At 49.8% G+C, this 21,257-nt stretch overlaps 1 protein-coding gene across 1 annotated transcript; it reads right to left on the bottom strand.

Annotated features, from left to right (window-relative positions):
- Positions 1–6,318: 6,318 nt before the first annotated feature.
- ADRA2A (adrenoceptor alpha 2A) lies at positions 6,319–10,037 on the bottom strand. The gene has a single exon (XM_068198036.1). The coding sequence runs from the start codon at positions 9,642–9,644 to the stop codon at positions 8,310–8,312; it is 1,335 nt and encodes a 444-aa protein (XP_068054137.1). The 5' UTR covers positions 9,645–10,037; the 3' UTR covers positions 6,319–8,309.
- Positions 10,038–21,257: the final 11,220 nt, after the last annotated feature.

Raw genomic sequence — 21,257 nt, 5'->3', positions numbered from 1 at the left:
AAGAGCACTGGATTTACCCTCACTCTTATCTAAACACACAAGTCATTTTGTGAAGGTTATGACAATACTTTTGTTTAGAAAACTCCTGCTAGGATAGTGTACATACTTTTAAAAGAAGCTCAATGTAGCCAAAACCAAGCAAATTCTGGCTACTATACTGCCGGTGCCAGCACAGGGGCCAAACATCAGCCCTAGAAATTGGGAACTGAAGGAAATGTATCCCCAGCTCCTCCCCTCCCAGTGTCCATCACCACCTGAGCCCTGGATACAGTGACAGGCAGGCAGGGACTGTAGCTCCAAGCCATCATTGGTTGGACCAAACCAAGGGTCATTTTTTCAGTCTCCACTCACTGGCAGGTGAATTCTGACAGTTAAGCATTTACCACCAAGGCCAAGCAGCTGATTTCTGACCTGGGCACAGTGGTCCCACTCCTGCTCTGGTGGGGGATACACAGCACCAGCCTGCACAGCTGGTGAGGAATTAGCTGCCCTCCTTCAGGCCAGATGCCGTTTTCCCACATTTTCCTCTTCAGGAACGTAATTCATCTGTATGAAGCAACACTGTTCTCTTCTCAGTTTGTGTTCACTGCCCTGATAAATGAGAAGCACAGGAGAAAACCCTTCCCCAGGAGGCCTCTTTCCCCACTGAAGATGAATGTGGCAGGAGAACAGGGTGACAGCCTGCACTGAAGTAGTACCTAAGGTACTGTGTCCCAGAAGGTGGTGGCTCAATAATCGCAGAGGAAGACCATGTTCCCATGTGGGCTGCCAAAGACAAGGATCCAAGAGAAATTTAATTCATATCCACAGATAATACTCCCATGTAACTCTGATCTTTGAACACACTCTGACATTCAGAAGATGTTCTAGCTTTACTGCCCACATAAAGATCCACTGGGGCTGCTATCTGGGGGGAAGAGGGAACTAAATATTTAATTTCAGTCTATTTCATCAAATATTTAATCTATTTAATATTAATTAAATCTTGGTCTGAATAAACAACATCTAAAATTCACCTCTTCCTCCAAACATCTGATAACTTGAAGATGTCAGTCTATGCAATCCCAAGTGAGATGTCAATTAATAAGAGGGGAGGGTCCTATCTTTATGTTCTCAGTTGCTGGAATTGCTGTGGTGGATTGTTTGTCTCCCATAGCATTTCAGGCTGAATCCTTTTGCAAATGGGTGTACAGTAGTATCATCTGGTTTACACTAACCATTTCCACACCCAGCTTCACTGTGTCTCATTTTCTATGGACTCTATTTGTACATCCCCAAGTGTGTGCCCTCATCCTACCCCCAGTAACTCCTACATCCTCAGCAGTGGGAATCCATGAAGGTAAGGTGATGAAAACAGCTATTTGACTTAGGGCAAATAAAAGGCAGGCCCTCACGGTGGATGCCACTGGTGTGAATCGTTTCTTAGTCCTTGACCACCCTCCTGACACGGTTGCACATGCAATGTGCAATGTTTAATGCACATGTTTAATTGCACATGCAATGTGCAATGGTTACACAGCAATGGCATTCACATCCCTCACATCACCCAGCAGCAGGGTCAGGAACAGGCATTTCTGGGAACAAGGAATAACAACAATAGGAGCAGATCATTTCCAATGCAAAGGTTTAAGCCAATTAACACTGGGCTTTAAAGGCAGTTTCCACCATTGCATCTGTTGCTACAACCATCTTATTTTACTACAGAAAACCCTGTTTGGACCAAATCCCATCCATACCAGTCACAGCAGCCAGAGCACACTCTCTAATTAGCCCCCACAGAGCCAACAGTGATGAAAGATTACCCTGCATCCAACACTGCTTACCTTGCTCTCCTCAGTGCGTGCCCAACTCAGCAGAGCAGCATTTAGCTTTTCTTTTCCTTCCTGCTGCACTGTTTAAAAGCCATCTCACCCAAACACTGACTGGTGTTGATGAAAGCAATTATACTGCCTCTCAGAATGTATCGGATGTATCTTCATTACCCTGAGACAGCAACGCCAAAGGCCCTAGATGGTAAATCTTTCAAAGTAAGCAAGTCAGGTGATTTCATTTGAACTAGACATTTTAACTCTTCTGTCCCCACTAGATTTTGTGGCTGGTTTAAAGCCACAAGATATTTGTTTTAAAATCATAAATGCAGGATTACTTTTAACTATCATCTCTGAAGTATAAATCTTTGGGTTGTGATTAGGTTACAGGTCAAACCCACAACCAAGAGAAAAACAGGGAGACTCCACTCCCTTTTCATGTTGGCCATGTGGTTGACTGGGGTCGTGCCACTTCTCTGTGTTTTGGGTACTCCCTGGGAAAAGAAGAGCTCAGTGCTGCATTTGGTGTCCCCTGTGGAAGTGTGCCCTGTCTGGGTAACAGCACAGCAGAGACAACGAGCATGGAGAGCTGTTTGTGCCAAGGAAAGGTTGCCTAAATTAAAAACAGGAATTTCATTCTGGCAAACCCTGTTCAAAGAGCCATTTCAGCTCAAGTATCTGCGTCGTGGAAGCAAGAAAAAGCTCAGCCTTACGCAGAGAGGACTTATCACTAGATTATCCAGGAACTGTGACTGCAGGAATAAGCTGGGAAAGGGGAGGGGGCTCCAGCAGGGTATAAATCAGCATTCCAGCAGCCAAGCTGCCAGGTCTGCCACACTCAGGGTCCAACCCTGCATTGTTTGGTCTGCAAGAAGAGCAGTTTGTCCAAATTCTTCTAGTGCCAAAAGTTATCCTAGTAGCAAAAGACCAGAATTCATCTTTTCACTTTTCAAAAAAATTCAGTCATTTCAGAAAAGAAGTTTGGGTGCAAAGTCCTAAATATTTATACATTTATTTCATTTTTTACTCGGGGAATGTTTCAGTAACACCTTAAGGTGTGAAACTTAAGATTAATACTTTACAGCAATGCAAAGTTTGAACAGATGAAGAAAAGGCAGCCTCCACCAGAAATTATTTTATCAGAGATGTCCAGCAATAAGAAGCTTGTTCTTTTCTTCTTTTCTGTGGAGAGCAATTGAAAAACAAATGAGAAGAAAAGCCATAAAGTCATGGTCCAGCAAAACACAACTGTTTCAAACAGCAACAGAGCAATCTATTCCTCCATGCAGCAGCTGACTTAAAGCAAATGTTTCTCATGTCTGGGAATGAACCCTGCAGCAGGTCACAGAGCTCTGGAGGACCTCAAGGCTGCTCCTGCCAATGCAATATCCTGGGCTGTGCCCAAACCAATTTGGGCCAAAGGCTGCAGGCACTGCACGCAAGAAAGCAGGGATGCTCAGGTCAGCTCTTCTCACCTCCTGGTAAAACCCATTCACTCCATCACTCTCACACAGACCCAGCTGCTGGCTTTTGACTCAAACGTGCCTTTGAAAGCCCTCCAGACCCGCTGCCGACAGGAAACACATGTCAGTGGAATTTCCTCACTAGTGCAAAAGGCACTGCTGGCCCCAGGAAATCCCAGAGCACCTAATGAGCCCTGAGCCTCCTGGGAAGGGCCCTTGCTCTTCACTATTCCCTAAAATCTGCTACAGGCCACTCTCAGAGCCACAGAAGCAAAGTAGGACCTTAGATCCAAGCCAGCACAGATGCTTTCTCCAAACTTAGCCAACATGGAATTGACGATCGCACTAACAGACTAAACTAGAGCTAGCTTAAGCAGTTTTAAGCTAGTTTAAGCCAACAAGTTTATACCTTTGTTGATGACACCTGTGTTTAAGTGAGGGAGTTGTCTTCCTGCTCCCTTTTATATTCTATCCTCATGTCTCTCTTTTGGATTTGGGTACTGAGACCCACCTCACACCCCCATACTCCTGGATGTGAGATGATGACCTCAAAATTTGTGGTCCTCGTTGGAAAATGAGTTCTCCTAGGGGACAACTGAAATGGCCAAGAAGGTGTCCCAAGGTGGAAGAATGCTGAATGACCGGCTCAAACATCAGTATCTCCATTCAACACCTCTTAACAACCCCTGCTCCACAACAGCAGGCCTCCTCCTCCTCTGCTTGCATGACAACTCCCTCCTGGGACTAGCCATGGCCTGACACAAAAAAGGCATGGATTTTTGTGTCCTCCACAGCCCTGTTCACCATCCCCTCTGCTCAGCCTTGAGGATATTTGGGATTGTGCTGTAGCCTGCCTGCACTGTGCATTCCTGCACTGTGATCTCCAGATGGAATTTCTCCTGGACTTCCCAGGGCTCAGACTATGACACTTTCTGTTCCCAGAGAGGTTGGGATCTGGTCTTGAGCATTTGTGAGCCGAGTGACTACCAGTGGCTACTGCAAGGGTTGGGCTGATGCAAATTCTGTTCTCTCTATTTCTACAGCTTGAGATAAGGCACAGAAATCCCACCTACTACAAACATTTCACAAGTCACAGAGATGTTCCTATAAACCAGCTGCAAAGAGCAGTTCATACCAGAGATGATGAGAGCTGCAAGTGGAGCTGTCTGCCAGGGCACTGGCTGTAATAATGGAGCAATCTCGACAGACTTTGAACTTTTCCAAAGAACAGGGAATGTTAAGAAATAAGACAAAGAGCTTTAACTGGTGAAAGCCACACAGGCAGCGGGGCCACCACCCAACCCAGAGGGAACCTTCCCCTGAGTAAGAGGATGCAGGGTGGGACTGGGGGTACTTACAGCACAGGAAGGCCGATGGACACTGTCTGAAATCCGCCAAGACTCCTCTGGGTGTGGGAAACTCATTTTGTGTGAGCAGAGTGACTTAGGCCAAGTCCCTCCCTCACTGGAAAGAGGCTCCTCTATGTGGCCAGCTCCTTGGCCCCCTGAGAACGTGGACCAAAACCCCACAGAAAAAAAATGAAGGGATCAGGGACAAGCCCTGGGCAGGCAGCCACAGGTCTCTGCAAGAGCAGCCCTGCTGCTCATGCAGCTCTCCCCAGAAGCATTTCAGGACATTTGCTCCACCAGACCAACTCACCTGAGCCCCTCCTGCACATCCCTTGTCTGGCACCTTTGGGCCCTCCTCGGGGGTCCCCACACAAGGGGTGGCGTGCAGGGTCACCCCGCAGAGGAAAGTGGTGGAGAAACATCTCCCAGGGCAGAGCTGGCAGCGGCATCTCTGCCTGGTGTTTGCTGTGCCGGCCCGGCTGGCTCCCACCCAGCTGGGAAGACAGGTCCCCCTCCCTCCCCTCACACCATTAACCTTTCGGCCCCAAAATGAAAGGTTATAAAAAACAATCAAAGTACATTACATCCCTTAATGCGTCATTTGCAAGGGAATGACCTGGAAGCAATGATGGGGAGGGAGTCAGGAGGGGGAAGGGGAAGAACCTCAGTCTCCCAGCCCCACACCCAACAAAATACTCTACGGTCCACACTAGAGATTTGGCAGCAAGGACAACTGACAGCCAGAGGGGTGGAGCAAGTGCAATCAATGGCTCTGGATCACCTCGTGTCTCAGGAACTGACCCAGAGTCTCCCACGGAATCTACTTTGTAAAACCCTCCAAGGCCATCAGGGTCAGCCCAGACCAGGGTGGAAGCAGGACACTCTACCCAAACCAAGTTCCCCTGACCTGCAAAGGCTACCATGAGGTGACCCAGATGTTCATCTCTGGGCCACCATCAGGTGTCCTACAGCCAGCAGTGATGCTGCCTGCACACACTGGCCCCCTGCCACCGTGACAAGCATCTCCAGCTGCAACCCTGGGGCACTGGCAGAGTGGGGCCACTGGACCAGCAGCTCCCACACGGGGCTCTGGTCATTTATTTTCTCACCAGAAGCAATTCCACATTCAGTGGGAAAACATTCCCCCATCACCTCCTTCAGGGAGGGTCTTGGCACCACTGGTGGAAGGGCAAGCAAGCTCTAGCTCCTGGAGGCTGGAAACAAAGGCCCACTCAGGTGGACACTCCTGCATATATCACAAAATGTTGCCTTCCAGCCTAATTATTTCTAATCCCACTTGCAAACTCATTTTTAAAAACCCTCACAATAGCTGCAGATGCCGTGCCAGGCAGGCGTCCCCAGCAGCAGTGCCAGGCTGCACTCCCAGGGTGCAAATCACGCCCTCAAACCCTACGCTCTTTTCTTTAACAAACACATGAATGCCCTTCCTGTGGCACAAAGTGGGGGGTGGAAATACCCAAGAAATATCAAGGACTCATTTGTTATTATGCCACTGCATAATGAACAGAGCTATTGTTCCTACCTGGGCTGACAATCCCTTTCAGACAACATGAGTGCTTTTCCCAGTGTGTTCTTCAAAAAATGGCAACACCAAAGCTACCGGCAGATCGGTGAACAGTTCAGAAAATAAAATACAACAAAATAAAACAGCTAACATTATTCAGAGGATTTTCACACTTGATCTGTAAACGCTTTTTTATTTAATAAAAATAATCATCCATTATAGCAACTTCTGCTTGTGGTTTGGTTTTGTTTTTGTTTTGCTTTTTTTTTTTTTTTTTTTTTTTTACATTAAAGCACAGTTTATTTGCTTTCCTCACCTCTTGAGGATGCAGTTCTGAAAATGCAAGTGAATGTAAACACTGCTCTCCAAGTCCCGGGATGCATCCGGGGACACTTGGAGTTAATTAGAAAGTCAAAAGAGAGAGCAAAATCAACAAAACACTTCCCAAAAGTAAAAATGTATTTTTAAAGTCTCTTCCTGTGTACCATACAACTCCAGAGAAGGCAAATTCATTTATGCATTCAATGTATACAAACTTTGCTTTCTCCAAACCATTTCTTTGACTTGTCAGCATTTGATAAAGCTGTTTTCCTAACATTAAAAGACTTGCAGATTCATTTATTTATTGTGTTAAATCAAAAGCTTTTCCTATAAATGTTCTCCAGAAATTTATTCATGGCACAAAGATGTTAGAATTGTTCTGTCCATTTTTGTTTTGGATTTTAATTTTTTAGCACAAAGAGCTGAAAGCCATTTCAGGAAAGAGTGTAAAAGCAGTATTAACTCTCTCTCCTGCTCCAATCTCACAATATTTACACTTGGATTAAAAAAAAAAAAAAAAAGAAAAGCTTAATTACACTATAAAACAATGGAGAAACTGAAGTTGAGTTTCCCATTTCAGAGTTTTGCCTTGTATAAGACTGAAAGAGGGATGCTTCCCTATTTCCTAGGAAAGATGAGACTGGCAGGTTAAAAACTGAACTCTCTCTTAATTGAGAAAGACGAATGGCCACTGTGCAGAAACCCCTTCATCTCTGCAGGAAATCCTGCAGGAGTTAAACCATCACAAATCAGCACAGATGAGATAACATGATAGGCAGAGCCCTGCTGTTTGCTTTGAAACATGACTTATTTACAGTTGAGGTGGAGGAAGCAAGTGAGCATCGAACGCATTTCAGTGCTGCAGAGTGGTATAATATCAAACAAGATTAACTCGTGGGGAGCTTGGCAGGGTCCCAAGGCTCAGGTTGCAAGGGAGACAGTCTCTGTTGCCTGGGACATCCCTGCCTGCACAGCAAAGCCACTGCTCCGTCGGGCTCTGCTCTCACAAGTAATGGCAGTTGCCATCTCAGCTGTGTTGTGTCACAGGCAACACAGAAATTAAACAGAAACAGGTATGACATTAAAAAAATAGCAACAAAAATAGCCAGTCTGGTGAGGTCTGTGATCCTAAGCTTTAAAGCCAAAAAAAAAACAAAAAACAAACAAAAAAAAAAAAAAAAAAAAAAAAAAAAACAAAAAAAAAACCAGGACTTTGGAAATTTTGGTAATATTATCAAACTGTCAGGTAGGGGGATGGCTCTAGTTGTTCTAGGAAAAGAAAGACTTTTGAAGTACCAAAGATAATTAAAGCATTCACAGTTTCAAAGCTGCTTGCCTTACAAAAATTAAGACATTCAAATTCAAGAATACAATACTGTATTTTACAAGGGGGTCAAAATTCATTACATATACAAGAGGGGGAAAAAAGACACAACAAAATAAAAAAGCCAACACCTCTGGTGTGGCATACTCCCTCTTTGTTGTTCATCTTGCAGAGCTGCACGATGTTTGCCTTTAAAGAGTCAAACTGAGCAGTCATGAGAATATCCACTGAGAGATTCTGGCAAAAGAAAAAAACAAAACAAAACAACAACAACAAAAAAAAAAACCTAACAAAATAAACCAAGCAAGTCAAAGGCCATCCTCCCCTGGCAAGCTGAATGCCACGGCTCAGACCTCCACTTGCCTGCTCCTCCTCACTGTTCCCACAGGCTCATCTCAGGTTTTAAAGGCTTCCTGCTCACGAGCTGAAGGAAACCATCCCATGCAAGCACAGCCCAAGAGAGATGTACTTCACACTCCTACAAAGTCTTGGTTAGTCCTGCTGGTAGCAAAGGGTCCTTCAAACATTCCTTTTCCTCTCTATCCTGCAGAGGATCCTTTTGAAAGCCCGTCTGAAGTCATGGTTGAAAATGGTATAGATGACGGGGTTCAAGGAGCTATTGCAGTAACCGAACCAGAAGAAGAACTTGAAGAGGGTGTCGGGCACGGAGCAGCTCTCGCAGACGGCCATCAGCGTGTAGGTGAAGAAGAAGGGGAACCAGCAGATGACAAAGACCCCGATCACCACTGCAAGCACAAAGGTGAAGCGCTTCTCCCGGTTCTGCCTGCCTCTCCAGCGAGACCCTTTGGTGTTCCTCTCCTCCTCTGTCTTCCTGGGCAAACTGTCCCCGGGCTTAATTTGGCTCAGCTTAGTCTTGGTCTTTCCTCTCGATGGTCTCTCTGACTTCTTACACTGGTTGTTCTCCTGGTGCTCAGAGGAAGAGGTCTCCTCCATGTCTATGCCATTGACCTCTCCTTCTTGCCCACCACTGCCTCCTGCTGCCTTCTCCCCATTGAGCTGTGCCGTGGCTGGCAGGTCCTCCTTGTCAGTTAAGCCATTCTGCTTCTTCTCGGGGCGCTCTGCCCGCTTGTTCGGCGGGACCCTGGTTCTCCTCTTGGCTATCTGGTAGATGCGCATGTAGACCAGGATCATGATGAGGCAGGGGGCAAAGAAGGAGCCGATACTAGAAGAGATGATGTACCACTTCTCATCGTTGATCTTGCACCCTGCCACCCCCTGGTCAGCCTGCTGCCCGCTCTTCTTCTCGATGGAGATGAGTGGTGGGAAGGAGATGACAGCCGAGATGACCCAGACGATGAAGATGATGCATTTGATGCGTCGCGGGGTACGCTTGAGGTTGTATTCGATGGCTTGTGTGATGGACCAGTAGCGGTCCAGGCTGATGGCACAGAGGTGCACAATGGAGGAGGTACAGAACAGCACATCCAAGGCCAGGTAGATCTCACACCAGACTTTACCGAAGTACCAGTACCCCATCACCTCATTTGCCAGCGAGAAGGGGATGACCAGCGTGGCCACCAGGATGTCAGCTGAGGCTAAGGAGACAAGGAAGAGGTTCTGGGGGGCTTTGAGCGCCCGGCTGGTGAAGACAGCGATGATGACCAGGACGTTGCCAAAGACGGTGAACAGCATGAGCAAGCTGGCCAGGCTGATGAGAGTGATGGTGGTGTGCAGAGGGTACGGCGTGCCCCAGCCCGGGCCGGCCCCGCTGTCGTTGAAGGTCCCATTAGTACCGGGAGGGGGGTAGCCCTCCTCCTCCTCCAGCTGCCGCTGGTACTCCATGGAGGAGAAGAAGTGGCCCCTCTCCGTGAACGGGCGCTCCAGGTTAAACATCAACCCCGGCTGCGCGGACACCCCCGCCCTTCGCCCCGGCTCCACCCGCGCCGCGCCCGGCTCCGTGCGCGGCTCCTCCGCGTCCTACTGTGCCGCCGGCCGGGGCAGAGCGGCGCGCCGGGGGCCGGGGGGCTGCGGGCGGGCACGGCGCATGCTGGGCGCGGCCGCCGGGACCCCCGAGCGCGGCGGGGCGGGCGGAGCGGGGCCGAGGCTGGAGCTGCAGCCGGCCGCGGCTGCTCTGCCTCGCTCGCCGCCGAGCAGCTTTATAGCCCCGGATCGGGCCGGGGCTGCCGCGTCAGCCCCACGTGGGGAGCTGCCCCCGGTGCGCGCACACGCACACACAGACACAGACAGAGACACACATGGACAGGCAGACACACGCGGACACACGCAGCCCGACTCGCACACCGCGCACCCTGCACCCACACGGACACTCGCGTCCCCCGCACACGCCCCTCGCTCAGCTCTCACGCCCGCTCCGCGCACACACCGCGCCCGCTCGCACTGCCTGTGTTTGCGCGCCCGCTCGCTCCCCGGCACCTCCGCGCACACACCCGCACCCACTGTCACGCAGTCCCCATCCCACGGTCTCGCCCAGCCCGGCTATCCGCTCCGCCCGGAGAGAGGAGCGGCCCCGCGGAGCGGGCCCCACTGTCCCCGGGGATGGACGTGCGAGGGGCGGCTGGAGGCGATAACCGTGCGGCCGCTGCACAGGCTCCGCGGGCCGGCCGGGGGGGCACGAAGCCGGGCCGCAGGGAGTGAAAGCTGCCGCCCCGTTCCGCGTGTGCGCCGGGGAACGGACGGGCTCCGCTCCGGCTGCCGGGTGTGCGGTCGTGCTTGCTGGGAGCCCCGAGGGCAGCGCTTTCCCCACGGCCCCGCGTGTCAGCCAGGGAGGGCTGAGCTGCCGGCCCCGAGCGCGGGGGACCCCGCGGGATGGAGGGACCCCGCGCACGGAGGGAGGGAGGGACCCCGCGCACGGAGGGAGGGAGGGACCCCGCGCACGGAGGGTCCCCGCGGAGCGGGCGCTGCCGGCGGGGCGGGCGGCGGCCCGGGCAGCGCGGGGGGGCAGTGGCACCTGGCGGCCGCGGCGCCTCACTGCACCCGCCGGGCCGAGCGGCGTCCCCCGAGGCGGCGTCCCCCGACGGCCGAGGGGAGGACGGGGTGGCAGGGCAGCCGGGGATGGGGCAGCCCCGCACTGCCGCACCGACCCCAGCCCGGCTCAGCCCCGCTGCACGGGCACCCATGGCGGCCCCACGCCACAGCACAGGCTCAGCACACTCGCTCCTGGCAGTCCCCCAGGGGCAGCAAGCCTGAGCAGGCAGCTGCCTCAGGGTGCCCCTCACCTGGAAAGCCTCCTCAGGTGCTCCCCGACAGCACCGGGGTTGGCATCACCAGCCTCCGTGGCTGCAGCAGCAGCGTGGAAGCTCTGTAGCAGCAAAGGAACAATAGTGACGCTCCAGGTATCCCACCCAGTCCCGACGCTGCCAGCTCCCAGCACATACAGATCACTCACCTGCAGAGCACATGGCCTCTAGCCCCGACCCCTCACTCGCGGCCTCTTTCCTCTCGTTTTCAGATGGTTCTAGTGATGCTCACTTGATGCTCCAGATTCAGGCTGCTCTCAATTGCCGTGCTGAATGCTCGAGCCAATGAACCGATTTCCTTTGCAAGAGGAAAGCCTTCAGGGAGGAAGGCCTGTCATCTTTGTCCTGTGCCACACACCGTATTATAAGCCAGGCCCAGGAGCAGTGACGCCCAAGAGAGGGAACAGGAATGGGAGAGACAGGGTCTGGGAGCCAGAGAGCACAGCCTCTGGGACTGGCACAGGGCTGAGTGAGGGAAAAAGAGGGGGAATCCCATTGCCTGAGCAAGTGAATGCAGGGCCCACTGCACTGGTGTGTCTAAGAAAAGGGCAAAATTCAGAGAGTAACTTAAAACTTGTAAAATGAACCCAAGATGACTGGCATTCCCACAGAAAAGATCTCTGGGAGTAAAGGTGATGTACACAGATTTCACTGCAAGGATGAGAGGACTAAGTCACCTAAGTCTATGGCAAGGCCAGGTGAGAGGTCAAGGATACGCTGGACTTTGCAAACACCTCCTGGCTTCTGCAGTTTGCAGGGGGCTGCTGTGTTCTGTAGATGCCTTGCTCTGTCTGGCAGAGGGTCTTCCTTGGATAAGGAGTCTTCAACACTCTTGGCAGAAGCCTCCTTGGTCACTGCTTGGGTGGAAGGACCCAGACGGGGAAGGGTGCAGGCTGTGCCCTGCCTGCGTGATCAACCCCTTGTGTGATCAGTTTGATCCCGTTCCAACAGCTCACCTTCACTAAGGCCCCCAGGGACTGTCTGAGATGCTTTGCTCAGGCCTGGGATGGTGCCTTTCTGGAAACACTCTGCCTTCCCCCCATGCTCTCTGCATTCCCCAACACAGACAGACTGCCAATTTAAATTACAAAGCATGACCAGATGCCTTGATTTTCCGTCTCTTTTTGTAGCTAGACACCCTCAGTCTGCCTGAAGCTAAACACAGCCAACAATGTTGCTCCTGATCCACTGCATGGCAAAAGCAGCTTTGATCAGTTCAGCTTGCTGGGACAAAGAGCTCGAGGGGTACACAAGGCCAAAGGCCTGAAGAAAAGGGTTTGTCCCAGAAACACCACTAGAAAGAGAGCTCTCTGCAAGAGGGGAGCAGCTGGGATGGCATTGTGTTCATCTCAGAGAGGGAGAAAACCTGCCTCATCAAAGGCACTTTCCTCTCATTGCCACCATTGTTGTGCATGTGACATCTCTGTGATTTTATTGACACCAGAAGTGCTCAGCACTGTCTGCAGAGTGACTCAGTAATGCTGTCTCCCTTTGATTTTCTCTGCAGGTTACCTCATGTCTCTGCCCAAGTGTTGAGATGAAGGCTGGTCAGAAATTGCAAGGGCTGGCAAGTACCCTGAAGGTCTCACATGACAACCCATGACACACCTTGTCCTACAGGACAGCTGTCTTTACAAGTCTATACCATGCTTGATGATAATTTGTAATATTCATAAAGCCTTAATTCCCAGGGTCCTGGGATTAGGCAAGAAACTTGAATTTTTAGCCTCTGGAACACTGTAGAGAAAAGTTCCACAGGGACAAATAACAGCTAGCAAAGAACATTTTTATATCAATTCCCTGACGTTTGCATCCAGACGCTCAATTTTTGCATGCGTGCTGCTGACAGCGTTAATATGAGTAATAAGACTCTGCAGATCAAACTCAGTCAACAAGTTCCTGACAAGACAGCCCAGAAAACAGCCTGTTCTCTGCAGCATCCCACACCGAAGACCTGCAGGAGCCTGCCCTTTCCCCAGAAAGCAGCCTGGTTTCTCAGCAGAACCGCACAAGGAATCAGGCTCGCCAGACAAGGGGGGATGGCCTGGGTGCAAACTAATGAGTGAGGCTGAAGGCTGTCAAGCCTCCTGTGATGGCTCCCCCTCCACCAGCTGCCATCCCGGGAGGGCGGCAGTGCCCTTTCCGAGGCACGGCGGCCAAGTTCACATTCAGCACGCGTGCCTCGAGCGCGGCCCCCACAAACAAACTGACCTTTACAGCTGTTTCAGGTCATTAATTAGGCATGCTGCCTCCATGTTTATACATCTCTTCCACTCCTCGACTCCAGCATTGCTTCCAGCATCGTCTCCGTTGCGGGGAACCAGGACCACCCTCCCCTGTCGCCTCTCGGGGAGAAGGAGCTGAGAAACGTTCATGTGGTCTGGGAGTTGCTCACAGCACGAAGCAAACCACATATGGAGAGAGAATCTCTGGGAAGGATCGCTATGGTAATAAGGCTGTAAAATGTGTGTTTTGAGCAAGCAGCCCCAGGAATTGTTTATTTCCAGAAGAGCAGTGAGATTCTGGCAGGGGAAAATTTTAAAAAGGCCGGTGAAGGACCAAGGGTTGCTTTTTAGACAGTCTGGTTCAGGCCTAAGAAACCGGACAAAGCTAAGACATGGCATGGCAGCACAGACTCCTGGGGGACCACATGAAAGGGGCAACCATTGGAACAAGGTGCAGAAATTATTGCTCAGTAGAAGCTTTCAAGAGCAACTTGACATGAGCATAAAAGATGGAAGCCTTGTAGCTGTGGGTGCGTGCAGCTGGAGGTAAACAGCAGTCACAGTTTGCTTTGCATGAGCTCTGTGATTTGCACTGATCTCAATATTTGCATATCCATGGCAGGAAGCCCTTGTTGTAGCTGTGTATTTTGATCATGCTGCTGGGCTTATCTGAATATATCAAAGCAGGGTGTCTTTCAGGAGGATTTGCCTTACTAACTGTTCCTTTGGGAGTAAGGCACTGAAATCCCATGGCTCGTGACCCCCTCTGGACTAATGACTGAGTAGCCCTTCACAGCAGCTTCAATTTGGTCAGTTTTCCTGCAGGTCTGGGACAAGCCAGTAGAGATGCACCCAAGTCACACAAAAATATGGTTTTCCCTTTTACTGTGTTAACTCCAGGAGGAAAAACAGCATAGGAGCTATCAGGAAAGATGCACAGACATTCTGCAGGCAAACTCGACTTTACGATGTTGCCACTGCAAAGTAACACAGCAAGCACACCATCCCTTTCCAGGCAGATGTTTCAAATGTTGTGAGTCCTACTTTCCTTCTATTTCTAAAATAAATTCAAAAACTGTCTAGTGTGGCCACCCCTCCAGCTGCTTTGAGATCCCAGGCACATTTCTTCCTACACACATTCAGACCCACAGCCCTTCCATTCCCCACCCCTGCTGCACATGAGAGTTTGGAGTTTGCTCTTTTCACAGATCTCACAGCAATAGCTCCTGAAGAGCCAGGCATGTTTTTCAACAGAGTTTTTCTGAACTCAGCTGCTGGATGTACTTTTCCAAGTTATTTGAATAAATCAGTAGGAAATGGATAGCTGCAGCAGTGGTCTGCACTAGCACCTAATCCCCTTGTGAGCAGGGATGCTGCCATGGTATCAGATGTTCGGAGGGGAAGGAAAGGAGACACACTGAATATTACCTACAGTGGCAGTTCTTCACTTCCCCCATCTGCAGACAGCTGGCTCAAAACAGCACAAGATGGATGCTGTGTGACCACCTGCTCCTCAGGTGGTTTTTTTGCAAACAGCTTGAAATCTCTGCTTGCCTTTCCTCTGCTGTTCGGGTTGCCTGCCCTGTTCAGCAGGATTTTAACTACCAGATTTGATTGCACAGCCCTAAACCAACAGCCAAGAGAAACATTTCCATGCTACAGATTATAGCGTGGCAGAGTCAGGGGTGAGGCTGACATGGGGATTGTGCTCGTGCCAGCCTCTGGTTTATTTGTTCAGTATTTTCCCTCTTGCTTCTGCCTGGTGTCACGGTGGCCTGGAACATAAAAGGCTCATTTCAGCACTGCAGGAGGAGCACTGCACAAGAAACCTCCCTGGCTGTCTGCATGTTACTGGCTTGTGTCCCTCAGGCACTTCAATGCCTATGGGAGAAAGGAGAATAAAATGTGCATTTTCTCTCTGCAGCACCCACAAATACACACACACACATACATCTGTGCCAAGCATAAGGTGAGTGTGTTTTTATGAAGTGTTTTCTTTATTCAGTTCCCTGTTTGGGACTTCTCCTTCCTCACTGCATCCTGCAACATGGCCAGAACTAAACACCAGGGGGCCATCCCTCAGTGCTGGGGAGCAGCTCCATTCCCCTCCTCAGGCTTCCCAGAGTGCCAGCTCACAAGATAGATCCCACTGAAATTAGCCAAGAACTGTGGAAACAGAGTGAAAAATAAACCAAACCGTCTATGGACCATTCCTAATATAATGCAGGGACCTTCCATACTGCCCACTATGAGAGGACTGAGTCATTAACTCTCATAAAACCCTGTACCAGACTACAGTGGGCTTTTCCATACCTAAGGACCACATAGCCAAAACACAGTGGAAACACAGCCAAAACCTTCCAGCCCTGGCCAGACCTAGGGTAGGTGATACTCCCCAACATCTGGCCCCACTCCTGCCTGGAGGTTGCCCACAAACAGCCTTGCTCCTGTGGGCACTCCCTGATCTGCTCCCATGCAAAGACACCCCTAAGCAGCGATGCCCAGCAAGAAATAACCAAGCCAGAAGCACTGCCACACTCCTGGAACCAGGGCAAGCAGGTCAGTGTCACAACCAGTCACAAAGGGAATGCCTCTCCAAGCCTGCACTGCGACAGCTCGCCCCAAGAGGTGGTAGATGCCCCATTCCTAAAAGTGTTCATGGTCAGGTTGGTTGGGGCACTGAGCAACCTGATCTAGTTGAAGATGACCCTGCTCATTGCAGGGGAGTTGGATTGGATTAGATAACCTTTAAAATGCCTTCCAACCCAGACCATTCTATGATTCTATGAAAAGCAAGTCATCCTGGGCATGCAGAGTGGCATCTGGGCCAGTATTTAGAGAGCAGAAACGTTGGGCACCTTATAACCTTCCCTAAATGAAAGCAATAAAGCTTCTGCAGCTCAACAATCTCCCCTTCATGAGCAGAGTCAGCCTGTGTTTAAGACAAAATTGAGACCGCATCCCTTTAAAGCATTTGATTTCCCAGCTGGGAGATGCTGGCATTCAGTTACTCAGCTGAGGAGTAACTCATTCCTTCAAGTTCCACTCCCCCGTGCCCAAACGTGTGCACCTGCCCTTCCTCTCCCTGTTCTCCATGATCTACTTCGCTACCTCTGGGGCAGGGGCTGCAGTCATCAGCATTCATTCAATCCCTCTTTCGAAGGCAGTGGTGCCCCAGGCAAGCTGTAACTCTCTGGTCCATCACCCACCCCCAAACTCCTCCGGCACAGCCAGTGCAAAGCTTCCAGTGAAGCAAACCACTCTGAAAAGAGATGGCACAACAGAGAGCAGCCATGCAGGGATTGCAAGTCCCTGCCAAGAGACCTGCCAAGGCGTGGGTCTCACAGCAGGTTCAGGTCCTCGTAGGAAAGGGGAAGAAGATCATACACCCTCTTCAAAAATGGACCAAAGTAAATTGCTACAGCAGGAGTGAACTTTCTGTACATCCCTGCATCAGGCAGGTTTGCCATCTGTGTCTAACACAGCTTGCCATGTCTACATCAATGCAGGGTGGCAGCACTGGAGTTAAAAAGATCAATTGTCAGGGTGGCAGCAGCAGTTCTTGAAGGCTGAGCTGTATAAAATGTCCAGGGAATAATTGCCTGAAATTGCCGGGTTCCCAGAAAGCAGAGTACGTCAGCCTGGCTTCACAGGGAGGGAGGCTGCTGGGGAACACAGCGAGAGGTCTGTGCTCTCCCTCATTCCTTACCTCACCATCTAGTGGCAAAAGCCACTAACACTGAGGAGCCATCCAGGAACTGCAGCAGCTCTGGAAGGAGACTGTGCTTTGCACCAGCTCCTCCCGCTTAGATCAGCTGCCTCAGCTGGGGACACAGAGGAGGACGTAGGCAGCACCCAGAGCCCTGCAAGTGCCCCAGTCCTAAATCACGGTCCTGTACAAACACTCCTCTGCACAGGCTGACTCCCCTCCCAGATGAATCACGGCCCACCCCGTGCCGCTGTGTCCCCGCTGTCCCCATGCTGGCTGTAGCCCACAGACTCCTGTAATTTCTCTCCTGGGCAGCAGTTCTTCTCCCCCCTGTCCTGCCCCAGCCCCTCCTCAGAAGGGGCCCAGCTCCCAAGGGGACAGTAAGCATAGAAAGCAGGGCAAACCCAGGTCTCCTGGCAATCAAACCCAGCACAGGCTGAGCCAAGCCCCCAGGAAAAGATGTCATGGTGAGCAGAGCCCTTCCAAGTTGAGACTTTTCCTTCCCCACCTCAGCTGAGTTGTTAACCAGGGGTGCAGTGAGTAGAGGAAAAAAGGTACCTCCAAGGAAGAACCTTCACTGTGGACTCAGCTGGCTGTTAAAAGTACCTGGTGCGCTGGGGAGAGCTTGCCTTCATCAGCTCTCCAGAGCTGCTTTCTCCCTGTGCTGTCCCTCTGCCATCAGGCCATGCCAAAGGGAAGAGTTCCACCAAGGCCAGGCCTCCTTTCCACATCCCGGCCACAACACACCCACTTGGGCATGGCAGGAATGCTTGCACACGATCTGCTCCATGAGAGGGAAGGAGAGGGCACCTGCCTGCAGGGAGACTACCCAGAATGGGGAGGTCACAGCGGGTTCAGTCCCCAGAGCAGGGCCAAGTGCTGCCCCACATTTGAACTCCAGCTGGTCCATGGTCCCACACCTTCCTGGCCTGAGTGGTGATAGCCAGGCGAGCCAAAACCAGAGCAAAACGGTCTTCATCTGGTGGGCAGAGGATGAAGGGTTCTTTTCTCCAGGGACAGCTTCCATCCTCACAGTGGTTTGCAGATTCTGCATCCATCATCATTACTGCACTCATTCCCACACTGCCTACAAGACAATTACCCCATGCAGATTGCACAGGGATATTGCAGATTGCAAGGCACAGTCACAGGAATATTGCATAGGGATATTGCAGATAGCAAGGTACAACTTGTTTTTTCCCTGAGAGGCTCAAATTAAGTTTAAACACCTGCTTTTGATATATTTGCTTATTCAGCACTGTCAGTTGCTTTTCAGCAATACAAACTGGCTCTCTCCCCAGGAAACATTTATCCTATCTGGGAATCAAGGGTGGTAATGTGTAATGAGGACAAAGCACTTAGAGAAAAAAGGCTGAGTGAAGCACTCTATCTCCACTTGCACTTTTTCAACTCAGATTTTCCTTTTCCCTGGAAGCATCCTAGGTACCAAGGGAAATTCCTGCCATACAAAATTCAAGAGCAAAATAATCCATGTCATTCCCTGAAGTGTAACAGAAAACCAAGCATGTCAGTAAGCTTTAATCTCTGCTGCTGCAAACTCTTACTTTTTTTTTTTCCCTGAGAAGTCATTTTCAACCCTGAACAGTACAATGGCAGATTCTTCTGCCATAACTTTGTCTTTGCACTCTGAGGGAAGGGAAAGGAGCAATCTCTGCTACTTCATGTACATTCTGCTGTTCAGCTTGTCAGAGCCAGCAAAACACGAGGGCAGGAGGAGCAAGAGGCAAAGCAATCCATGAGAAACACTGGAGCTCCCCAGACAGGGAGCACTGAACCCACCTTGAACTTTCCTTTGTTGAGGCCAAGCCATTTGCTGGGCAGCAATCACAAAGTGGAAATTGCTATCCAGCATCCAAGCACTTCCAGAGGCGTAGTACCAGTGCCCTCAGACACGCACAGGAAAACTGCACAACTGAAATCTCAGCACCCTTTCATTCTAGCTAGGCTAAAAATATTCCCCAAATCTTCAGAAAGGCAGCTCACTGCTAATGCAACTGGCTTTAACTGACGGCACCTCAAAACCATTTTGTTGAGGAGCCCTTCTGATCCACCCACCCAGCCACCAGGCTCACATCCTTCCTAGGAGGGTTCCCTGTGTCCCTAAGCACCGAGACACCTTGCCAGGCCAGCAAAGTCCTCTGGAGTTGAAGTCGCTGATTGAAGATCACCATTGATTCCTCACTACAATCCAATTTCAGTCTTCCTTAAGCAGAGCAAAAGAAAAATGGTAAAAAGCAATTGTGGCAACTTTGACAAATATATTTTTAAAATGTAAATTTTTAAATGTTTCTGGGGAATTACATGTCTGTATGAAATGAGAATGTCATTTTCTTATTAATGCTTCACTAACAATTTAACTGTGGAAGCATGTGGGTTTTCATAAAGCAGAAGTTATGAATATTATTAAGCATTACACATATTTCAGAACTCTTTACCGGACTGTTAAGCATTTTGTGTCACTTCAAAAATTAAACCATCCATCCTCATTCCTAAATGGTTTGGAGCACAGATTGGCCACAGAATTGCTATTTAATCAAAATTCATTCCTTTCTGAATCTTGACATGTACCCCAAGCCAAATCTTTTATCTGGCAAGTACTCAGTCATCAGTCCCCTTACAGGGACTCTGAGACACAGTGGAAAAACCTGGTTGAGTCCAAGGAGCCGACAGAGAAGCTGTACAGCAATGCACAGCTGTGTCGTGTGCAGCTGCTCCATCTTTTTTATTTTCCTTTCCCAGCCATCTGTTCCCAAATCCTGTTTTACTCTTGGTGCTTCCATTCTGCAATAGAACTGGAGAAAAGGGGCTCATAACCAATACAAAGCAAGTTCAGATGGGGCAATAGTCACTGGTCCTACACCATCCTTTTGCTCTCCCTGCCTTCCTCTACTTACTTCAGCTCAGCACAGTGTGGAAGGCATGGGGGTGAGATACCTGGCTGCTGGCCAAAGAGTGAAATCTGAAGCAAGAGAGTTGGCAGATAAGAGCTCAAGTGGAGAGCCTGAGATCAGAGCTGATAGGAGTTGAAGAGCTCGCAGGGGAAAAAGAAGCAGTGCTAGAGAAGCCCCTCCTTCTCATGGGGGATTCTACTACTTCCAGATACAGTTCTGTTTTAAAGTGATATCAACGTCCCCAGCTTTCAAAAGCTTCTTCAAAAGCGTCTTTTTTTCTTTCAAAAGAAAAAGCAGTGGCCTGGCCTCAGGACCATCCATCTGGTGGAGCCACAGACCCAAGAATCTTGGCTATGCTCTCCTGCCTGCCTGGCTGTGCCTGGAGCTGCAGCCTGGGATACCAATAGCATCAATCAGGAGAGGCTGGCAGGGCACTACCCACTCTCAACTTGGTTCAATTTGCTTTTAGGGAATTGCCTCTAGTGCTTTTCAGTCTTTCCAGGCAAACCTCTGACTCCCTGGTGCTGCTGGGACTCTCTCCTGGTCCCCACATCAGAACCACTTGGCACAGTCTGATACGGCTTTTTGGGAGCCTGGAAATGCCTGGCAGGCCTAAAAAGAAGTGCTTGGCTTGGATATGATTGAAAAGCCTGAAATCAGAGCTGCCTCACTGACCAGAAGCTCCATACCTAGTTAAATTTCTTGCCCATTGCTGCTCTGGCAAGGATAGATAATTCTAAGTTATAACTAACTTCCCACTCAGTTAACATTACTTGGCAAGGATCAGAAGAGATGAAAGGCTTCCAAAAACCTCGGGTCATACAGAGAGAAGAGTTTTACTGCACTGTCTTTACCATGGCTGTTTTCAAACATCTTAAGATTTTCAATGAAAAAATGTATTTCCATTAAAACTGACCACATGAAGTTTGGAAATCACTTCAGGAAGTAGAGCTGTAATAGTGCAGGACAAAATGCAAAGCAGCTACTACTAGGCCAAGCAAAGCACCAAACTACAGCAAATTAAGGATTCATTATGAGTCTTAACAAAAAAAAAAATACTAATAGAAAGGAAAAAGAGGGTGTTGTGGAAAGAGCTTTTAAAAGTGAACATTTGTCTGCAATTTCACAGATAGCATCTTACTTGGAGGCAGTGGGGTAGATTGATCTCTAAAGACTCTTAAAAGGTTTTGCAGCAGAAAAAAATAGTTGCAAGGCACATAGATCATTAACTGTGCAGCCCAGGCTGCCAGCTGCTCACTCAGATACTCCAGATGGCTCCTCCTCTAAAACATCATCATTTGATCTTGGTAATCAAATTATCTCCCACTCTTACAATGTGAAGTGAGGCAAGGGATGAACGAAGAGATGATGTATTTTATTTGACTGAGATGGATTGTGAAAAC

The sequence above is a fragment of the Anomalospiza imberbis genome, chromosome 8, assembly GCF_031753505.1.
Source record: "Anomalospiza imberbis isolate Cuckoo-Finch-1a 21T00152 chromosome 8, ASM3175350v1, whole genome shotgun sequence".
Classification (NCBI taxonomy): Eukaryota; Metazoa; Chordata; class Aves; order Passeriformes; family Viduidae; genus Anomalospiza; species Anomalospiza imberbis.
The sequence above is the reverse complement of the archived record's forward strand: the minus strand, read 5'-3'. Positions and strand labels throughout refer to the sequence as shown.

Bases quoted from the DNA above. Each gene is read 5' to 3' on its own strand.
- ADRA2A (XM_068198036.1), bottom strand. From the start codon at position 9,644: ATGTTTAACCTGGAGCGCCCGTTCACGGAGAGGGGCCACTTCTTCTCC.